This window comes from Propithecus coquereli, unplaced genomic scaffold (genome assembly GCF_000956105.1).
Source record: "Propithecus coquereli isolate 6110/MARCELLA unplaced genomic scaffold, Pcoq_1.0 Scaffold132, whole genome shotgun sequence".
In the NCBI taxonomy this organism is placed as follows: domain Eukaryota; kingdom Metazoa; phylum Chordata; class Mammalia; order Primates; family Indriidae; genus Propithecus; species Propithecus coquereli.
The window spans coordinates 1,999,790-2,022,020 of NW_012137414.1; the positions used below are offsets into that span (position 1 = coordinate 1,999,790).

The 22,231-nt window shown below is 36.2% G+C and overlaps 1 protein-coding gene across 1 annotated transcript in view; it reads right to left on the reverse strand.

Moving 5' to 3' along the window:
- Positions 1 to 22,231, reverse strand: part of DMD (dystrophin) — a 2,517,447-nt gene that overhangs the window by 41,919 nt on the left and 2,453,297 nt on the right. Inside the window, exons 67-73 of the mRNA XM_012638704.1 lie at positions 19,172 to 19,338; positions 16,783 to 16,894; positions 15,251 to 15,387; positions 14,526 to 14,564; positions 10,093 to 10,158; positions 8,932 to 8,997; positions 6,081 to 6,239 (exon numbers count right to left, since the gene is read on the reverse strand). Of these exons, the coding sequence (XP_012494158.1) occupies positions 6,081 to 6,239; positions 8,932 to 8,997; positions 10,093 to 10,158; positions 14,526 to 14,564; positions 15,251 to 15,387; positions 16,783 to 16,894; positions 19,172 to 19,338 (746 nt within the window). The remainder of the gene's footprint in view (positions 1 to 6,080; positions 6,240 to 8,931; positions 8,998 to 10,092; positions 10,159 to 14,525; positions 14,565 to 15,250; positions 15,388 to 16,782; positions 16,895 to 19,171; positions 19,339 to 22,231) is intronic.

Here is a 22,231-nt window from a genome sequence, read left to right on the forward strand (position 1 = left end):
TGCACGTAGCTGCCTGAGTGATGTTTACAAATGTCAAGAAAATGGCATCACTCCTGGCTTACACCCTTGAGGAGTTCCCTGTAATAGGGGAGAAGGCAGAAATTCCTCAGCATGGCACCATGCCCTTCCCAACATGGCCTTGTGGATCTGGCCAGCCTCATCTCCTCCCATTGTTTGCCTTGTTAAAAACAGTAATACAACTGCAGTTTCCCCAAATATACTCTGCTATTCTTCACCTTGACACCTCTGTTTATATTCCTCCCTTGGCTGGGAATGCTCACCCCTAATGCATTTAGCTTCCCTTCTTGGCTATCTTCTCACCATCAATTGAGACTCACACAAAGACCTAATGGAAAACATTGAATACAGATGTTCCTGAGGCTATAAAAATTGATACCTCCTAGACCAAGCCCAAAGTCATCGGGTCATTTACAAGGTAAAGCAACAGAATCATGACTTCCAGTGAGTTTAATTCAGTGGTAAGAGTAACTGATCTAGAACTTCTTTGAATATAAACATTAATAATCTTGCATAATCACTGGAAGAGTTTAAAGGAACAAAGGAAAACTCAAATCTAGGCTTCATAAGGTCTGATTGCCCGACAAGACATATGAAAGGTGCTGAATAAGTAGATACTAAGAATCCACAGAGTTCCCTCTTGTTATATAACATCTACTAACAACTTAAATTAGCTTTAAACTTTATGGTGAATCAGGTTAGTATTTACCTGCCTTTTCGACTTGGGGACAATGTAATCAATTTGCTGTGCAGGTAGTAGAATGACAATGAGTCTTTGTCTCTCATAAAGGCTACCTTTTCATTGCTGGGATCATACCCTTGAATTTCAGAGCAAACTTTGGTTCATTTAGATAGTGCAGAGAAAAATACATCTCTGTATCTGAACACTACAGATTTAAGTCAGGAGATTGCATTCTTTAATCTATGCAGTAAAAAAGTAAACTTTGAGTTTGCAATGCTAAGGGGCAAATTCTCAACATCTAACTGGTCTCTACCAAATAAAGACGAATCTGAATTATCTGTAGTAATGAGGGAGAGATATTATGCAGAAATGAAACATTAAAGATTGGATAGCTCACTAATTTCATTAGTCATCTAAACTTATGAGAGATACTGTCAGAAAATCCCAATCAGATTTAGCTTTTGCTCAGACCTTTAGCCTTATCCTTGTGGCATAAACTAAGAATCAGAGAATGCCAATGGGAGAGACATATAGTGCTTGGGATTTGGAAAATGAATTCCTAACATTCTAAATTTATGACAAAGTGATGCTTGGTGCTAATCAAGGCAATCTGAAAAAGGGAAGTATTTTAAATAGTGAGCAGAAAAAAAAAGCCCTTGAAAGGCTTTTCTCTACAAAATTAGGTCTTTTAAAGAATTTTAGTCAAAAGTACACACATGGGTGCTACAATTAAAATAAATTCAGCTTCGTTTCATTTATTCAACAAATATTTATTGAATGTTATGAGTAACAATTTGGAAAAATGGAATTCTAAGACAGAGATAAGACACCCCTGAGACATTTCTAAAATAGCCATCCTCCGTTTTCCGAGGGGATTGTAGGGAGGTATCATGAAAAAGAATAATTAACAGAATTTATTAACATAGCTAGTCAGGAATGGGGGTCTCCAAGCCTCTTTCCTTTGCTGTTATTTGGAGATAAGTCATAGCTACAGAATAAAGTAACACAAAATACACATAGCTGTAGTAAACACATATCCAAAGGACTTGAGACATTCTCAATTTTAAATATCCTTCCCCATTTTCTCTAAAAGTATGCTAGTATTTGTCAGGTTACAAAGCCCAACTTTGACTTGGCAGGTGCAGACAGAGGGCATCTAATGACTTCCTGGGTTTTCTCAGGGGAAGGACAGGAAATGGCAAGTTAAAGTCCCCTTAAGCAACTTTGAATCCAAGGGTCCTGAAGGCAAAGCTATGGCTCTGAAGCTCCTTGTGCAGAAATGCAAAGAAGACAGGAGAGGACAGAGCAAAGAAAACCACACAGGCTGCTTTCAAGATGGGAGCTCTGTAGAGACATTTCTTTGGGATTTGGCAGGAGGTCAAAATGTGACAAAGTGGAGGGAAAAAGAAGGAAGCTCATCCTGACCTTCTCTTGAAGGTCAAGATAACTTACAGAAAGACTTGCATCAACACCAGAGTCCTCATTTTGGAGCTCTAAAAAGCTCTGGTGTAACATTTTTCTTTCTTTCAGAGAACAAACCATTCCATTCTTGGGGAATGGTCTTGGATATCTTCTGTATAGGAGGTGATTACCTGATTCCAGTTTTTTGTCCTTTAAAAATTTTGGGAGTCTGATCACGGTCCCATTACTCCTTATCTTTGCAAATATGGGACAAGTTGCTAGGATTATTTGCTTTAAAATTCATCTTCTCCCCTCTGCCAGACTCCTGAAGCCCAGACAGTTTATGTTTAAGGAACTTGTAGGCTAGAAGGCCTGTCCTGTTATTTGCTCTCTGAAGTTGGACTCTATAAATTCCCAGAGCTTGTATTTGGCAAGCATTCACTGTCTGATATAAATGTGTATGTCACTTACAGAATCTCTGTTTGTCAGAGGATCATGATATTTTAGAGCTGAAGGAAAAGACTGAAGTTCCTTCCAAGAAGTTAAGGCTTTTGCCCAAGCAGAACTGAGATCATACTAGCTACATTAAGGAAACAATAGACAAAAAAAAAAAAAAAAGAAAAGAAAACAAACCAAAAATCTTCCTGATGAAACAAAATAGAAACAGAACTGCAAATGCAACAATATAGATCTAAAGACTTGTAACAGAGGGAAGGGCCTAGAGGCGGGAGGGAAACGGGAAAAAAATTTTCTGTCTCTTTAAAACTTCTCCCACTCTTTTTGAGAACTGCATCCCTGCCTCAGGCCAGTGGTTGGGAGGAGCAGAGGGAAGGCCTCTTGTTCTTATCCCAGACTGGTGCCAGCCCAGCCCCCCAAGGTGGGGGGCTGGCAGAGTTCACAGGCTTTGTCTTTGGCAGAGATGGGATGATTAGAATAGTTAACCACAATAGCCTAGAACTGAGGGGCCCTCCCTTTAAAAGCTCTGTATTTCTGCCTATGTTCAGGAAATCTGGATTTTGAGACAAGAAGGTCTGCCATTTTCCCTCCTTTGCAGGCAAAGTAATAAAAATTATCTTTCCTCCTCCCCAAAACACTTGTTCTCATTCTTCTGATGCGGTCTCAAGGACAAGTGCTGAGTTTTCACTAACAGACTTTATGACATTAACTCTGAAATGGCATCTATTTTTATTTTCTGAAACTCTCTTTAATTTTGTCCTGAGTTGATTTTTATACTTATTTTATATAACATCTTCTATCTACCCTTTGTCCTCTAAGACTTACAACAGCTTTTCACAGTGAGCAATATGATTCTGGCCTAAAGTTGGTAGAAGGCAAAGATTCCTGTAAGATGGAAGGTCTTACACCTTCTCTCTCGGCCTCCAATCTGAAAACAAGCTTGGCCTCTGTACAACCTGATGCGTTTTGGCACAGTCCCTGCGTCAGTACTGGAGTGAGCTTTTCAAACACAAATCTGGTCATATCTCCCCTACTTGATCTTTGCAATGGCTTTCCATCCATGGTGGAGAGAGATCATCCTGTCTTATCACTGTACTACAAGCAGATGAACTGGTTTATACAGGGACACTTAGTCCTTACAGGTATTCCCTCAAGTTAAGGCACATTCTGGGGAATATGCCACGATTCTATGTAAATGACATTCACATAGAATGACTCTTCTTTATTCTCTGGTCCAAGGTACAGTAGGCTATTACAGTCAGAAATATCTGGATTTGAATTTCGTTCTACCAGTGGCTGACTGAGATCTGGAGCAAGCTATTTGAACCTCTCTGAGCCTACATCTCTCATTCACAGAAAGAAGAAAAGCTCTTCTTGACAGAGCTTTTAGGAAGATTAAATGACCTACAATATATTAAAGTGAGCGAAAAATGACAGAATGATATAAAAATGATAGTTATCAATACTCTTTAGCAATATTCTTTGATCTAGTTGCCATGATATGGAGGGAGAGTATGCAACCAACAAACAAGATAGAACTCTTGACCAGTGGGCTAAAAATATATATTATACAATGGTAACAATCATATACTACAAAAATATATTTATTCCACAGTAACATCAAATTCTATTTACAGTTTCAACTGCAACTTTTTCTTCTGATTTGACTTTGACCCCTACAATAATTAAGGATTTAATATAAATGGATACTACTGATTATTCTCAATAATGTAGAGGAAAATGTTTTATCTACCATGGTCTTCATTGCCAAAGGATCTTAAAAATAAGGCCAAAAATAAATTTATCATTAAAACAAAAAAAAAAAGTTCAATATTATCTCCTAGATGGTACTCCTGTGATATTATTGCTGTATTCTCAGGTTTTCACCAAACATTTCCTGAGTACTCATTAAATACTTACACTGTGCTAAGTACTACAGGGGACACGAAGATGATTATGACATAGTCCTTGCCCCAAAGGCACTCACTATCTCATTAGAGGGAGGCACTGGTAATAACTGATAAAAAGGCAAACTGTCAAGGAGTTCTCTGAGAAAGGTCCAAAATATTCTGTGAATATAGGCAAAAGAAAAGATAGATTTCTTCCAACTGCAGGGATCTAGCAGGGTTCTGTGGGGAAAGTTATTTTGAGCAATGTCACAGAGGATGGGTAGGACTCCTTTGTCAGATATGGCAGTGGAGGTGTGGGGGTTAGCAGCTAGGCTGAGAAGCAAGCTTGAGCTTGACCCAGAAAGTAGAGGAGAGCAGGATATATTCAGAAATACTAGCTACAACAGCATGGCCAGAACACAGGGAGTACAAAAGGAGATGAAGTTGAAAAAGCAGGTCAAGAGAAAACTGTGGAAGGTTTTAAATACCCAGCTGAGAAGCTAGATTTTTTTCTACATGCAGAAATCCATTGAAGGGCAAATGCCTTGATGGGACTTGGTTCTAGAAAGATGCGCAACTAGAGTTAGTATGAAGGATTTATTGGAGGGGTAGGAAAGAGACTAAAGGGGAGCCAACCAGATAAGGAGCTACTGGCTACAGGTGAGAGGTGTTAAGAGCTAGAAGGCAGGCAGTGGCAGCAGGAAGCAATGGATGAATGGCAGTTTGCTTTTTCATCTTGAGATGACATACTCCCTGAGGGCACTGGTCTCAGACACACTCTGTTGCCTAGATTAAGAGGTCTTGGTGCCTTGGGCTAAACCAAAGAGATGAAAGTACTCAAGTCCTGCAAATTTGAGCAACTCTAAAGACTTGCCTGGTGGCATGTGTCTGAAGAAGGAACACTACGAGTTAGAAGAGATCATGTGCAAAGGCTTTTTAAACCAAGGGATCTGTGATGTGATAAATGTAATACAAAAGTAAAAGTCCAATGATTTGCATTACCCTGACACCGCACAATACCCCAGATTTTTACATCTTTGTCCTCTCTGCAGTCATTGTGAGATTTATTTAGTCTTTTTCCTCTTCTACTATTTCTATTATTTTTACACGAACATCTTTTGCAGGTGATAGCTGACAATTGGAACTGTCTCACTGATCCGCTATGATGGTGAGCATAAGTGATGATTTCTGCACTTGATGATGAAAAATAAGATGAAATAATTTGTTCCCAAATATGACCAAGCCAGTGAACCTACTATCTTAAATGTTAGTGATAAATAATATGGCCAAACACATGTAAAAATTATATAATCATAAAGTTAAATAACCTGTTTTTTTCTTAAATTCTATTCTCAAATATAAAATCAAAGCCTTGGAGACACATGCAACAAATCAAACACCACCATCAGCATTAATTCCTTCACACCTAAAATATGAGTTCTTAATCATACTATTGCATTCATTTTCTTCTTTCCGATAACAAAAAAAAAAGAGAATCTGCAAATGGAGCTAAACAGATTATTTTAGAAAACAATTAGACATAGAATGACTCTAAGTGAAGATTCCTGACACTCTTCTATGTGTGCAAGTGTATGCACTCTGCATACCAATTACAAACTAGAAAGAAAACTCACCTGTTTTCTTCCTCAAGATCTGCTAGGATTCTCTCTAGCTCCCCTCTTTCCTCACTCTCTAAGGAAATCAAGATCTGGGCAGGACTACGAGGCTGGCTCAGGGGGGAGTCCTGGTTCAAACTTTGGCAGTAATGCTGGATTAACAAATGTTCATCATCTCTGGAAAATAAAATCAAAGGTTTTGGTTTTTCCCCCCCCTTATTTTGCTTTGGGAGGCAGGGACTCGGGTGTGTATTTGAAAATAGAAACATTTTTTTGCTCTTAACAATTAATTAGACCTTTTTTCCTGCTTCTAAAGACCTTTTGCTACTGTTGAGGTTGTGGTCTACCATCCTACCGGGTGACAATTCAAAGTGCTTCTTGCTCAAATTTTCGAATGAAATTGATTGGCCTATTTACATGGATAAATGAAAGGCAGAACTACAAAAATGCTGGGACTCTATGTCAACAGTTAGCTAATAATTAATAAATATTAAAAGACATAATAATGGTATAATGCTTTGGCTACCAAGCCTGTTGACATAATGTGTTCACTCAGCCATGCTCCTGTTGATACTGACTAGGAAAAAAGCTGCAGCCCTTAAAATAATACAGTAAATATTGTCTTAAGTACAAGGCAATGCAACCAAAAAGTGTGGCTTCAGTAAGCCAGTTCTAACTTATAAAAGTCATGGAGGCAAGATGATCACAATAATTAAACTGTAGATAAATGAGAGTTTTGTTCAATTATTTTTTAGATAGAAAAACAAAAATTGAGAAAAAAGCCATTAAGGTGACTGACCGACCAAACACTCATTCCTCAGAGGTTTTTTTTTTTAACATTTCATGTTTTAGTTATTTTTATTTTTTTATTGATACATAATAGTTTTAAGGATTAATCTGAGGGGGAAGGAGGCAAAAAGGCTTATATTTTGGAAGGCAGCTGCAATCTTTCCTGGAAACTAGGAACTCTCTAATATACAAGAGAAACTTTTCTGAATACATTGCTCCAAACTCCTAAAAGCCCTATTTACCCCCAAGTTATAATAAGAATTTCATTTTGTTCTTAACAAGAGGCTAAAGCTCTTTGTTTCTGGTTAGATATCATTAAGATGATACTTTTTAATATTTCTCCTTATGTATACCCACTTAATTTTAAGTTGGAAAAAATCAAATATTTAGAAAAAAGTCCTCCTGGTTTATATTATTATTTTGGTCCATCAAGCCAGATGGTTGAGATGTGAAAAGCTGACTAAAAATAATTATTAGGCTTAAAAACAAACACTTAAGTTAACCAATCCACCAAACCACTTCCCCAAACCTATCCCTAAAATACCATGATTTTTACCATCCATCACTAAGTCAAAATGGATTTTATGTCCTCAGAATGAGCTAAAGCTAAATTTCATTTTTAAATGAAATAAAAGCAGTTTTACCACCTATCTAATACATTATGCCTCTTACCAAATTCTGAAATTTTATTGCTAGAACTTCCCATGTTTAATGATAACAAATAGTTGTAATTATACTTTCCTTACTATTCTCTTAGGCAGTCAATGAATGACAACCACTGTTATATAGATAGATACAACTTGAATTAATTTGAATGTGCTAGAGCTTCTAATATCAAAATCAGTGAGCCAAAGAAGCAAATCATTCAAGCCATGTACATTTGGTTGATTCTTTGGTCACACATTTTCTTGTCAAAGCATTTTATATATTAATACCATTAATAGTTTTTCTCATACCTAAGGAAGAGAATATATCACAGTTATGTTTGGGAAAAGGGTGTGGGGTTTTTTGTTTGTTGGTTTGAAGTAACTAAGTCATTTACAAATGACTGAATATTGACTTGATTCTTTATTATTACCTTGATCGCCTTTATGTACCAGGTGAGATTTATTCTCATGTCTTCGGTAACTAGTTATATATAAATATATATAAATGCCACTTTGATACTATTTCCCTCAGCCTAACCCTCATAGAGGCCCTTTTCTTATCTGAGCATAACTTTGGGTTGCCACACCAACTACATATGATAAATTTACCATTCTTCCTTTTCCCTAGATTCTCCATGACAAGATGGGTAAGATATCCATAACTCGGCAAACTAAATTCATCACTGTACTTTGATTAGATTTCTTCTCTATTAATTTATTCAGTTGGCAGATATTTGGTTCACAGCAATGTTCCTCTGTGCCCCTACTCTATAATGAAGCCTGTCTCCCTGCCATAGCTCTGTTCTCTGCCACTTTGAGCACCACTCTACCTCCTTCCTTAAAGTTTAACAGGGATGGCTTATCATCCGACTAACAAACTGAATTTGTACTCCCTCCTCTGGAAACCCTTCACAAGATTGCCTCACTTTATTTACCTTGTGAAGATGCTAAATCATAAAAATCTACTACTTTGGATTTCTAAAGGAAAAAGCCCAACTAACCTACCATATGGAAATAGCGATGCTATATCAAGATCATATTTCCACTCATCATGAGTGGAGAAAATACTACTTAGCCATCACTTTAAAATTAATAGCCTACCCCTTGAAATATCTGGCAGATTTGGTCAAAGAATAGGCATTTAATATAAGTATTCGGGACTTCGCAAATTGAAATAATATGATGTGAAATAAGTTTAAATAAGAATAAAGCCAACTACTTTTGCTACTCTGGAATACCAATAATGGCAAAATTTGGAGGAGCTCATTCCGTGCCAGACTGTTAAGAGTTAAAGAAAAAAAGTAAATGAATGGCTCCTTGAAAAATCAAATGAATACGATGCTGATTCCTGTATCCTGTGCTATCCTACCTCTAAATCCCTCAAAGCAATTTCATTGTCAGGAACATTTTGTAAAAAGAGATGGGATACTTACATGCTCTCATTAGGAGAGATGCTATCATTTAGATAAGATCCATTGCTGTTTTCCATTTCTGCTAGCCTGATAAAAAACGTAAAAGCTCATTAAAACTTATGTGACTTCTTAGAATCTATTCAAGACCTAATCGAACATTCCTGAAAACTAAAGGATAAATCACGGCAAGAAGAGAAAGGAATCCTTCAAATTAAAGGATGTGTGTGTTGGCTTAACCATTTGAGGCAGTGTGTGGTAGACCACAACTAGTCAGTAGCTTTACATTTATGATATAAATTCTAAGGGAAGTTGTATTTAGTTGTTTTTTTCCCCCACAGATCGATCTTGCTTTCACTGAGAACAGGTCTTTGTTTTGGAAAGAAAAGCTTCCCTAAAGATAAATGCACTCCCTACCTTACCCTCACTACTCCTTGTCTTTTAAGACAGTTAATGCTTTCCACTGATTGCAGGCTTATGCTAATGTTTTCCACGACTGATAAGCATGTCCAGTAGTTAGACTATTGATAAAGGATGGATGTACAGTAAGCTCCCTAAACATTCTGCCACCAATTTTTACCTTTAAAAATCTCCTTCACCTCAGACAATAATATTTTTTACAACTTCAAAAAAAGTTAACCAAACTCTTACAGATTTATTTCACAAGCATAAGATACTTTATAATTAGTAATTCAGTTTTCAGATATAAAAATTATCTCAAACACAAAGAAGGTGGGACAGAAAGGTCCAAAGATTAGGAAAATTAATTATTTTCTTCTTTACAGTATATCAAAATAAACACAAATGAAAAGCTGGTGCTTTCATAGTCTTCACATAACACAGTATCATTTCTTCATATATTAATTATCTAGTCTAGCAGTTTTCTAAGGAGATTAAACAATTCGTAAGGCAATTTTGCAAATGTGCTCAGTACGAAAAAACATAACAAGGCTACTGGAAATGTTTAAAGGCCAAGGTTAGGGAAGATTGTTCTGGACTAATGCTCTTATTGGTGTCCAAAAACAACATGCAGTGGAATGGCATGCACGTTAGAGGGCAAGTTGATTAGTAGAAATCAGACAAGATCGGGAAAAAAGAAAAGATTTGTTTTAAATTATTATAGGTTAGCTTTCCTTGGTTAGTTATTTCAATCAATATTTGCCTGGCATTCAACTAGTCTCATACCTGCTAGCATAATGCTCAATGCGTGAATGAGTATCATCGTGTGAAAGCTGAGGGGACGAGGCAGGCCTATAAGGCAGAAAATGTGATTAGTTACAGATACCATCCATTAATGGAAAAAAAAAACCCACCACACAGTTATGCTATATACATGGCCTAAAATGCTTTTATTCTAATTCTACAGATAATGTACACATTTAGTTGTTCCTATATCTTAAATATCATAAAGTATTTAAAATCCAGGTTTGAGAGATGATTTCTCATATTTCTGCTTTTATCCAAAGCCATAAAGAGAGACCAAAAACTTCTCTGGACAGTTTTGGTTATAGAAAAGACTGGGGGAGACCATTTCTAGGTAGCATTTTGTCCTCCTACCTTGTAATTTCTCATATCCTATAGCCCTGAAATTGTGTTAGCACTATGTGGTTTAATATTTTAAACAGTTTACGTTTAAGCCTGTGCCATTTATTAACCGCCTTTTTAGTGAATGGAAACTCTACATTTGCCTAGTATATTTACATTCAATTATTTTAGTTTCAAAGGAGGTCCTCCAGTCCGAGATGTCTTAAAATTCCATGTATCAAAATGTCTTGGTTTATGCAATTTTGTAACGAAGGAATATATCTACTAATTTAGCAGCAGAACTACACTACTACTTTAGAGAACAAAATAGAATGACCCAAGATTATATTGTGATGTTTTTTTTAAAAAGAATGACTAAATTTAATAGTACCTCACAATATCTTAAATATTTCTTATTAGGGATATCATGCACTCAAACACAGATGGGAAAACAAGAGGCGTGAATAATCTATATGCTTTTTGTATATAAAAACCTACCTTTTCTTAGCTGTATTGGCTAGAATTTTAGTAGGGTTAACAATTTTTCACCCTTTCATATTTGATCTATTAATTATCCTTGAAGTTTTTATAGTATTTTTTGGATTAACTTTAGGAAAAAAAAAAAAACCTCATCTGTTCTGAAAACCAGTTTGGGCTTATGCTTTTTGTTTTAATTGGAATAGGACAAAAAGTCTCTTCCATTTCTCTGCTGACACGGAAAGCCCTTAGGTAAAGGCATGAATCCAAAAATCAACAGTAATGTATTCAGTGAGGACTCTGATTTAGCCCAATGTCCAAGCAGCTTTGAAGGACTTGGTCTGAATACTAAGGAGAATATGTTTGTTTCTTCTTACATTAAAAAAAAGAAAGAAAGAAAAGATAAAATGTAGTTACCTACAGCAACTAGGCTTACATAGGAAATGTGCTAGAAATTCATATTTCTTAATGAAGACACAGTATCATAAGATAATTACAACACACTACAGCAAATAACGAGGGAACTGGAATTCTTCCCCGAGAGATAAAGGTTTTATTTATGAAATCAATGTCATCTAGGTCAAGTGTAATCATATTCAAGCTGGAATGAATTACAAAGATGTTTAAATTGCCATGAGGAAACAAAAAAGGATGACTATTCAATTTAGTAGGTAAATCCAAAGATTTCCATGTGAATCTTCACTATAGTTTTGGAGAATTAACCTGCTAATTTTCTAGAACCCTGGAATAGTCCATTATTAGAAAAATACTAAGGTTTGTTTGGAAACCTTCACTGCAGATCAAAATAAATTAATACCTGGATTATTTGGCTTATAAGCACTAAATTCTAGAACATACAAGTCTTTCAGTTACATATGTTTTATAAGCTAAAAGCCCACCATCAGGGAAAATATATTAGTAATGCTTTCTTTTTTAATAGTTGATACCCTGGAAGTATATAGAGGAAAGAAAACCTAAGACCCTGGAGCAGAACTATGCCAAAAAAGTAGGCATATAAATCTAAAACACTTTAATACAATCTTATACAGAAAATCTTATACAGAGCTTTAATTCTTAGCCTCCTGGATAATTTGTGTTATTTTTCTTATTAATGTACATAGCACCTATCACAGCATGCATAAGCACAAGAACTTGTAATAACCAGAAATCTTAAAAAATATACACTAAAAGAAGCACTTATTAAACCAGAAAATGAGCCAAACGGGAGTACTGGTCTGAGAAGAATCATTTAAAAACTGAGAATTAGTAAAAATACAAAACCACTTAGTCCAGAAACAAAACTAAGTGCAAAGCCTTCTAAAACACTTCCAAAAGAAGGTAATAATACTGTTCCCCCTTCCCACTTCCTAAATACAAAACCATATACTCAGAAGGATTATTTCCTATTATACTTAATGACCCACTCAGCCAATTCCATCCAAACCACCACCATGTTCTCTCCTGTGAAAATTCCATGAATAAGTTTACATTCATTGAGGTTTCAATGCAGAATATTTCAAAGAATATTATTTGACTGTCCTACTTATGGACAAACAATGTAAAAGGCCTATGCTAGATTTAGTTTAAGATACTATGATAAACACAGGCAAATAAGGGTTTTATCTAAGGAAAACCAAAAAATCTGTATCTCAGGAAACTTTCAAATTCTGTGATCCATATTAAATGGATTAAATACTGTCATTATCATAGGATTTGTTAAGCTCAGATAGAATTCTTGCAAAATAAAACCCATTAGGACCTGGCTCTTATGCCTGAATAGGATAGCTTTACAATGTATTTTATATATTATTTATAATCCTATGAGTAAAGACTTTAATAAAAGTATTGGTATTAAAGAAAACACAGACTTTAATCTGCTGAATTTATTTTCTTCCTCAAAATTAGAATTTCACACTATTTTTGAATAATCTAACAAACTTTTCATAGAAATGCAAACTGGGCGTGTGTTTCAGCTGTTAGAGAAGATATTTTAATAAAGTATATTATTAATTTTAAAGTGCTTCAAAGTTTAAGGAAGACAAACATCTTCTACTTAAAATAAGTTAATTTAAACTGATAGTTATAATTTTTTTCATTAGCGTATGTGTAGTTTCTTCTTTCTTTTCGAGGAACTGTTTGTTACTCTATGCCTACTATTTTTGTGCTACCTTTATCCACGCATTCTAAAAAATTGTTCTTTGGCATATTTGTCTTTTAGATTTCTTACTTGGTTAAACTTATTTTAACACACAATGAATCCATTCACTTATCAGGATCCAATAAAGCTGAGAACTTCAGTATATCAATTGTTAAAAACTTTCTTATTTATGAAACTTCTATAAACAGACTACCTGGGTCAGGAAAAACAATTACCAATAGCCAGGGAACATAATTGAATATATAAACAACTCCAAAGTTGTTTAAGCATGGTGATTAAAGAAATCAAGTAATTCACTACTTACAGCTACCATATCTCAAAATTAAGGGGAATAATGTAGTTTAAAGAAGAAAGGGAAGCCTTCCACTTCCTTTAGGCCAATAAAGCCTTAAACCTCAATTAATAGTTTGCATTTATTACTACAGGGTTTTAAAAAAGGATCTAGTTTAAATTAAATCACATGGTGGAACAATAAAAAAGACCCAATGAAAATAAATTGAATTCTTACATATAAGCCCATCTTCCAAATTGGTCATTTCCCCTTTATGTATAATAGAGCCATCTGACTTTAAATAAATATTTTAATAAACTATACTTTGAAATACCAAAAATTTGTTATAAAAACCATGCATAACATAATTTTCAAACAGGCACTTTGTTTACTTATATATTAGAGGCCCCAAAAAGGGTTTTCTAACATTATAAACTCTGAAATAAATCAGTCATCCGTTGGTATCTAATATTAGTATTGTTAATACACACAAATAGTAATAACAAAGACTACAGTACACTTTTCTCCTAGAGTAGATGTGTAACTGTTTATGACTGAATAGTTAGTTTGTAGAGGAAAACAAAGTGAGTTTAATTCAAAATTTAGAAAGCCAGTATATAAAGATTCGTCAAACAGCATAGCATAAACTGATTAAAAAAAAGTCCGCACACCTCATTGAAATTATTCAACCAAATTCAACATCATACAAATTCTGTTGATTTTTAATAGTCCACTTATAACAAGCCCTAAGAAATAAACCATCATCCTTTTGAAGGTCTTAAAAGCATTGAATCTCAGGAAATATGGCTAAAGAAGGCTATTATACAATCAGGAGGCTCTTCCTTGATTTTATCTGAAGAAATACATAAACACGTCTCCCAGGAATACAACTAAAACCCCTATAATTTCTTTGATTTTAATTTTAAATCAGACCAGGATTTCTGCTGGTTAGGATTTCACCAGGTGGAGGACCTGAAAACCCCACTCTGATTCTCCTGATCCGTGGCAGATGGGACTCTCAAAGTCTCATCAAGAGAAGGAAAAAAAATTGAAATGAAGGAAGGGAAATGAATATGTCATCAAAAGAAAAGAAAGCAAAACAAAACAAATAAACAAAACAAATTTTTTTTAAAAAATCAAGCGAGCAAATGTGTTGGTGGTAGCAGCACCCTTCAGCAAAGTACTCACGCAGAATCTACCGGCCAGAAGTTGATCAGAGTAACGGGACTGCAAAACAAAAAATGAGGTGGTGAAGAGAGACACAGGCAAACTCAGCCACAAAAAAATTTATTGAGAAGCCAAAATAAATAAAATCCAACCAATTGAGTATGAACCATGGAAAGCAACAGCCAAACAAAGATGCAAAGTGAATTAAAAGAAAAACAAACAGTTGCGTGATTGCCATCAGAAAAGAGAAAGAGTAGTAGGTTTAAAAGAGGTGAAAACATCATCCGTTTGATCGTGAGAATCATTACTACTTACTGTGAAGTAATTTCCTGTGACTACATTTTTCTCCCAAGTAGAAAAAAATGACTAGACATGACCACACAATCAGATACAAAAAAGACACACATCTACTGATTTGTGAGGGAGGAAAATCAAAATGAAATACTGGAATCACTCATTTGTAAACAGTCCCGTATTTCTTAAAAGCTTTGTAAAGCAATTAGTGTCTGTAATGTGTTTTTCCCCACCCCCGTGTGATAAAGCTTAACTTTTGGAAAAAGTAATTGTCAAGAGACATGGGAAAATGGCAATTGAACATCAGCTTGTTTTTCTCTTTTCAGCTAAAGTAAATAACAAGAAAGAAATAGAAGAGACTGTTTGCATTTAGGAGTGAAGGAGGGTGTTCAGCTGAGAGGAGTTCAAGTACACATTGAAGGAGAGTCTGTTTTGCTTTTGCCACTACTCACGTTTCCATGTTGTCCCCCTCTAAGACAGTCTGCACTGGCAGGTAGCCCATTCGGGGATGCTTCGCAAAATACCTTTTGGTTCGAAATTTGTTTTTTAGTACCTTGGCAAAGTCTCGAACGTCTTCTCCTGATGTAGTCTGAAAGGGAAGTTACGGTGAGATCAGATTCAGGAGAGTACGATTTCAAAACAAATGATCACTACAGTCTCCTGCCACATGGCACTTATTTTGTAATTAAGGAGAGTGTGGGGGTTGCGAGCAAAGGCTTTTGAATCAGACAAATGGGCATTGAAACCAGGTCTGGCATTTACTAACATGGGTGAGTTATTTACCTCTCTGAGGCTCTGATGGTCTGTTGAATGGGGGCAATAATACCTCAACAAGTTGTTATAATAAATAAATGAAGTAGACAAGCTACAGGGCTACTCAATAAATGGTAGTTTATAGAAGTCTTAAGGTCAAAAAGTTGACCTTAAGTTTTATCGCACGTTATGGTATCTTACAAACTAGTTAGTACACAGTGACATCATACTTCACCCACTAAATATCAGTCTATTCAAGGCATGGTACATTCTACATCACGATCTTTGTCAAAGGAATAACAGTGAGAAGGACAATTAAGTATATGGGAGGACCACTTTGATGCTGGAAGAGAAAAATGCTCTGAAGTAGAGCGTCTCATACTTGGATGTGTAAGGGAACCACCTGCAGAGCTTGCTAAAATGCAGGTTTCACTAATAAGCTCCCAGGTAATGCCAATATTGCTGGTGACAGGTCATACTTTAAATAGCAAGCAACTAGAGTTTAGAGAACATAAGATTTACACTCAGGTCTGTCTGCCCACCCAGTCTATGCCCTTGCCATTTCACCAGTGATTTTTCAAAGTTCTACTAGCCATTGAACATTTTCCTAAAACAACATTGTAGGAGAAGCCTCCACCTCTTACTTATAGAAACTTGGGGAAATTATTTAACCTCAGGACCTCAGAGTCCTCATCTATAACAAGGGGATAAAAATAATAATACCTATTTCACACAGAGTAGTTTAAAAGGTAAACACCCAGCATTTAGTTGGCGTCAGTATATAAAACAGATTTTAAAAATGTTGTTAGTATATAAGCCAGATAAAAGGTGAGCAACATTGATTAAAAGTGGTAAGTTATGAATTTGGGGGAACCCACATACCATCCCTCATACCCAACATGACTCGTGGCCATAGACCTCCTCATACAACCTCTAGGGCTGCGCAAAATAAGTGTGAAAACGTCTTCCCTACAACCATGCAAAGAGAAGAAAACCCCATTTATTCATGCGACAATATTTATTGAGGGTCTCTCACGTTCCATGTGTGCCAGGCACCCCCCCTAGGCACCAGGGCTAAGGTAAATCCTGGAGCCTACAGTTTAGAGTCACTTTAGCTGGGGAACATCTGAGGAACTTACAAATCACAGCATTACACATGATCTGCATATCGTACAAACTGAAATTTATCCCAGGTGAACTAACTCTCATGTCAGGAAGGCATCTAACTTACCGGAGTGCAATATTCCACCATGGGATAGTGCATTTTATGACCTTTCGCAACTCGACCAGAAAAGAAGCAGCTTTGGCAGATGTCATAATTAAAGTGCTTCAGACTTCTGTACCTAGTAAAGAAACAAAAACAAACACATACGTATTTCTTCAAATTAAATTCCCAAAGAGCACTCTTTAATAAACCTTCTACCGCATTGTCTTAATTCTAGAAACAGAATGCAATATTCATTAGTCCCACAAGGTTAAGTGATTAACTTCCTACCTCCAGATTTCTCTGGTGCCTCCCCTACAGTATGAAAACATTTTGGCAGAAAGATTATCCTATAAACATATGGAAGGAGGGAAGAAAAACTCAGCTTTTATTTAAACTCCACTAGGAACTCTTTGAGATTAAGTAGGAAGGTACTGGCGAACTTCCAGTGTTTTGAAGACCAAATACTCAAATTTAAAAGAACTTCCAGGAGAGATAGATTGATGCCCCTTTACCCATCATAGGGACACAAGTTTTCTGAAGCAATTATTTTCAAAAACTTATAAAGATAAAGCAATTTCATAAGACAAAAGAAACTAAAGAACTCTCAATTAACATAAGTCTTGCTTTAATTACATTTTCTGATTGACTGACATGATTCAACTTCAAATAGTCCCTTGCATGATCTCTTTTATCTCTTTCTCTTTTCAGAAATCCCTTACCACATAATCCACAAATGATAAGTGAAGCCCCAAGAAAAGATACAATTTGGATTAGATGAAAGAATTCATAATCTGTAAACGCTAGTTGGTACATTTCCCCCCCACTCTCAGAATACTATACTCTTTGTTTCCTACTCCCCCTTCCTTTTACTTTCTCAGATAAGAACTGTAGCCAATTCAAATAAACATAATTCTTATGTCACATATGGGGAAGTGGGAAGAAAAGCTACGTTTTTAGATCCCAACCATCTTTCGAGAGGGGGAAAGCAGGAAAGAGAAGTGCTGAGTCCTAAAATAATATGATTTGATAAGGGCAAAAGAACTGAAGGTGACAATGCTCTCTTAGATCCTCCAAAGCATTTTCCTTTTTCATTTTATAAAAATTTCCCCTGTATACAAATCCCACTAAGCTGAGGAAGCTGAGAAAAGAAAGGTTAGAAATGTAATACAGTTATCTGTGGCTTCCCCCACCCCCAATGGCAACATTCTTACCTGCCAAAAACCAGGAAGGAAAGAAGGTGTCCCTTGTAAGCACTGCCTACTCATTATTCTCTATCTAGGCTTTAGAAACTCATAAAGGTTTTGGTGAAGTCTCTTCGTAAACAGTATAAAGTATGGAAAGATAAACATTAACAGTAGAAGAGCACCATGAACAAAAGGCACAACAATAGTATAAAGTAGTTATTAGAAAATAAAGTAATGAAACAAGTCTAAGCATAACTGGAAAAGAGTATTCACTTAGCTGCTAAGTGGGTTCAGCACAGGCATAGTCCATATAGCCGGCTTACAACTTTGTGGCTTATTCATCACTATGGAAATCTTGATGTTGATCCTCAAGTTTAAATACATCATGGTTTCAGAATTTGGATTTAGGATTATTGTTAAATAAGATTAATTTATTTTAAAATATTCTGTCTCCCCAAACAGGTCGACGAGGCTAAAGATTTAAGAGCCAATTGTTTTCCATGACATTTTAAGAATATCAAAATAATAATCTGCTATATTTCCTATCTCTTTCACTTTTAAATTTATAAGGAATGTTTTCTTTTCTTTTTAAGCTGCTTTGTGAATCTTTCATTTACTGGCATACTTTTTATTCCCTTAGAAGTTCATTAGGATACTATGTGAAGAGTATAATCAGATTCACAGATAAAGAAGGAAGTTCTAGAATGCCAAAAACAATTCTTGTTACTTAAGGGGAAAAAGAAGCGGTGTGAAGTGAATAAGAGACTGAGCTACCATGATGGCTCCTCGCAGAACAGAATCATCTCTTAGTTTTATAACTGATTCTTAGACAGTTTCTATAAACAGAAAAGACCACGAAAAAAGAAAGAGATGGGGAAATTTTGGTTTTTGGTTCCAAGAAGGAGGAGGTACAGTGAAATCTGTAATACCTCCATGGTGACAGGCACTCCGTCTCGTTCAACCAAAAATGTGGCTCTGAAGAGCTAAAGAGTGAAGGTGTAAAGGGACATCTGCCTACTGGAAAGGGACACCAGCCTAATGAGTCAGATCCACCAAAATAACCCAGTGATGAGGGGAGTGACAGCAGTGATCGATGCTCCAGCCCATAACCTTCTCTTCCAATTTGGAGAAGAACAAACTAACAGCAACTGGCACAGGAGATAAAAGATCAAGTCACAGAAAGGTGAGAGATGATAAGGGAAAAAATGACTTTTTTTTGTTCCTAATACCTGAATCCAATGATTGGGCACTCCTTGCAGATGTTACACTTGGCCTGATGCTTGGCAGTTTCTGCAGCAGCCACTCTATGCAGGACGGGCAGCCACACCATGGACTGGGGCTCCAGTCTCATCCAGTCTAGGAAGAGGGCCGCTTCAATCTCGGGCTTATTATTAGCCTGCAAAGACAGGAGGGTGAGAGAAGGAGGGCAAAAGGATACAAGAAGAGAAGGTGAGAAAATAAAGGAGGCATATGTCAGTCCAGGTCATAAGTTAAAAAAAAAAAAAAGAAAGAAATAACAGTATTTGCACAGCAAGGCGGGCTTTTCGTAGCTTGCTTCTGCAAATGTCTCCCCAGTATCCATAAGAGCTGTCTACCCCTAAGGCTTTAGTAAACTGCCATTACTCTTTTTGGCTACTAGATGACAACAAAACAAAACAAAACAAAACCAACAAATGAGAAAAGCAAAGCAAAATATACACCTGAGCAAGACTATATTTAGCTCCTATTTTTTGAACAGATAAACAAAAGTTAGCCAGAAGTGAAATGCATGTGTTTATTGATAAAATTTCAAAGGAAGAAAAAACACCCCAACAACTCAGGAACTATTGATTTTTTTTTTCTAGAGAATCTACTTCTCATAGACTCATAATGAGGAGCTTTAAAATTCATCTGGTTCCAAAGCCTCATTTTACAGACAAGAAAACTGAGATATAGATCAGAGAAGTAGCTTGTCAAAGGCCATGCATCTGGCAGCAAAGCTGATAATAGAATCCAAACGTCCTGGCCTAGGACTGTTTTATGGTGTCCTGTTGATTTTGTTTGCCTCTTTCAAAGTCTAAACAGTACAATGATCTAAGAAAACTCAAAATATATTTACCCATCATTTGACTTATATGTTACTGTGGTCATACATTTTAATTCTATCTTTTTTAACCCTACAATATTACATTTTAATTTTTTGTATTGTTTGATAGATTGGCCCATATATTGACCACTCCCCCCACCTTCATGGCTTCTTCCTTCTCAAATCTTCCATCTACAATGAGTTCTGCCTGAAGTATATCCCTTAGAATTTCCTTTAGCTTTTGGTGGCAAATTTCTTGGGATTTTGTTTGTCTGAAAATACCTCTTTTTTTAAATCCATATTCTTGATAACTATCTTCATTAGGTATAAAAATTTTAGATTGAAAGGTTTTTGGGTTTTGTTTGTTTTTATTTTGTTTTAGCATACCAAAATATTATTCCACCTTTATCTCACTTTGTTGCTACTGTTGAAAAGTCAGTAGTAAAGATGACTGTTGCTCCTAGAAAGGTAATCTGTCCTTTTCCTGTCTTGTGCTGTGTTTCTAGGGTTTTATTTAGACTGCTTAGGATTCACTGGGCTTCTTAAAAATGTGGCTTAGAGTGTTTAATCAGCTCTGGAATCTTCTCAGTCATGATTTCAACAAATAGTGCCTCTTCTCCATTTCCTCTCTATTCTGCTTACAGAACTCTATTAGATAAATGTTAGACTTTCTCAATCTCCATTTTTATGAACAGGCCTTCCCTAGTTTTCCCCCTTTTTAATCTTTCTGTGCTTCATTCTTAATAATTCCTTCTGCCCTATTGTCTGGGTATCCATTTTTCTCTTTGGCTGCAGCCAGTCTACTACAAACCCATAAAGTTTAAAATTTTGAGCTGGGCGCAGTGGCTCACTCCTATAATCCTAGCACTCTGGGAGGCTGAGGCGGGAGGACCGCTTGAGCCCAGGAGTTCGAGACCAGCCTGAGCAAGAGCGACACCCCATCTCTACTAAAAAATAGAAAAAATTAGCCAGGCGTGCTGGTGTACGCCTGTTGTCCCAGCTACTCAGGAGGCTGAGGCAGGAGGATCACTTGATCCCAGGAGTTTGAGGTTGCTGTGAGCTAGGCTGATGCCACGGCACTCTAGCCCAGGTGACAGAGACTCTGTCTCAAAAAAATAAAATAAAGTAAAATTTTGGTCATTATACTTTTTATTATCTGGAAATTCTATCTGGTCATTTTAAAGGTAGTCACCACTAAAGTCTGTAGTTCTCTGCAGATATTTTCCAATGCTGTCTTTTATTTTTTTAACAGCATAGTTTTTTTAAAAAAAACTCTAATCATTCTGAAATATGAAAACATTGTGGGTCTGCTTCTATAGTCTGCTATTTTGCTGGTTCTCACTCACCTTGATTTCTTGTGTGCTTAATTTGTTTCTTAATACGTATTACACCGACCTTAAAATATTTTCTGGAGATACTTTGAGTCCTAGAATAAAAGTACTCGCTCCAGAGATGATTTTCATTTGCTTTTGTCAAGAACCAAGGGGCACTACTTATTCCATGACCAATTTTGACTAAATATATGATGTGGGATACTTAGTATCACACAAGTAATGGGTATTTGAACTGCAAACTCATATTGCTTCTCTTAGAATGTGGTTTGCTAATAAAGGATGTATCCCCATTTCAGATAGAAAGGCAGTAGGGTCATAGACTGATAGGTCATTTGGCTTATAACACTGGCCACTTCAGCAGTACTCCAGTCTTTGCCCCTAATTATAAATTTAACAACATTATAATGAACTGTTTAACCTTGAATTTCCTAGCTGTAAGACAGTATCAGTTCAAACTTCTGATCAAAAGCTTTTATTGAGCACTTTTCTCTGTGTAGAGTGCTATCATAGAGGTACTTTGTGGAATTTTTTTTTAAAGGAATTATGGAACCTTAAGATGAAAGGGACCGTGCAAGTCAATTCATCCTTTTCAAATGGCACCACAGAGTTGTAAGACCTTCAGCATTTATGGAGTCCAAACTCTTACACCATGCCAGTGTGTTTTTAACAGGCATTATATAAATCCCATCCACAAACATCCTTGAAGGGTGATCTTGAACATCTGTGTTCAGGTACCTGTCAAAAGCACTTTACCCTACTGATAGGACTCTGGGAGGCCGAGGCGGGCGGATTGTTTGAGCTCAGGAGTTCGAAACCAGCCTGAGCAAGAGTGAGACCCTGTCTCTACTATAAATAGAAAGAAATTAGCCAAACAACTAAAAATAGAAGAA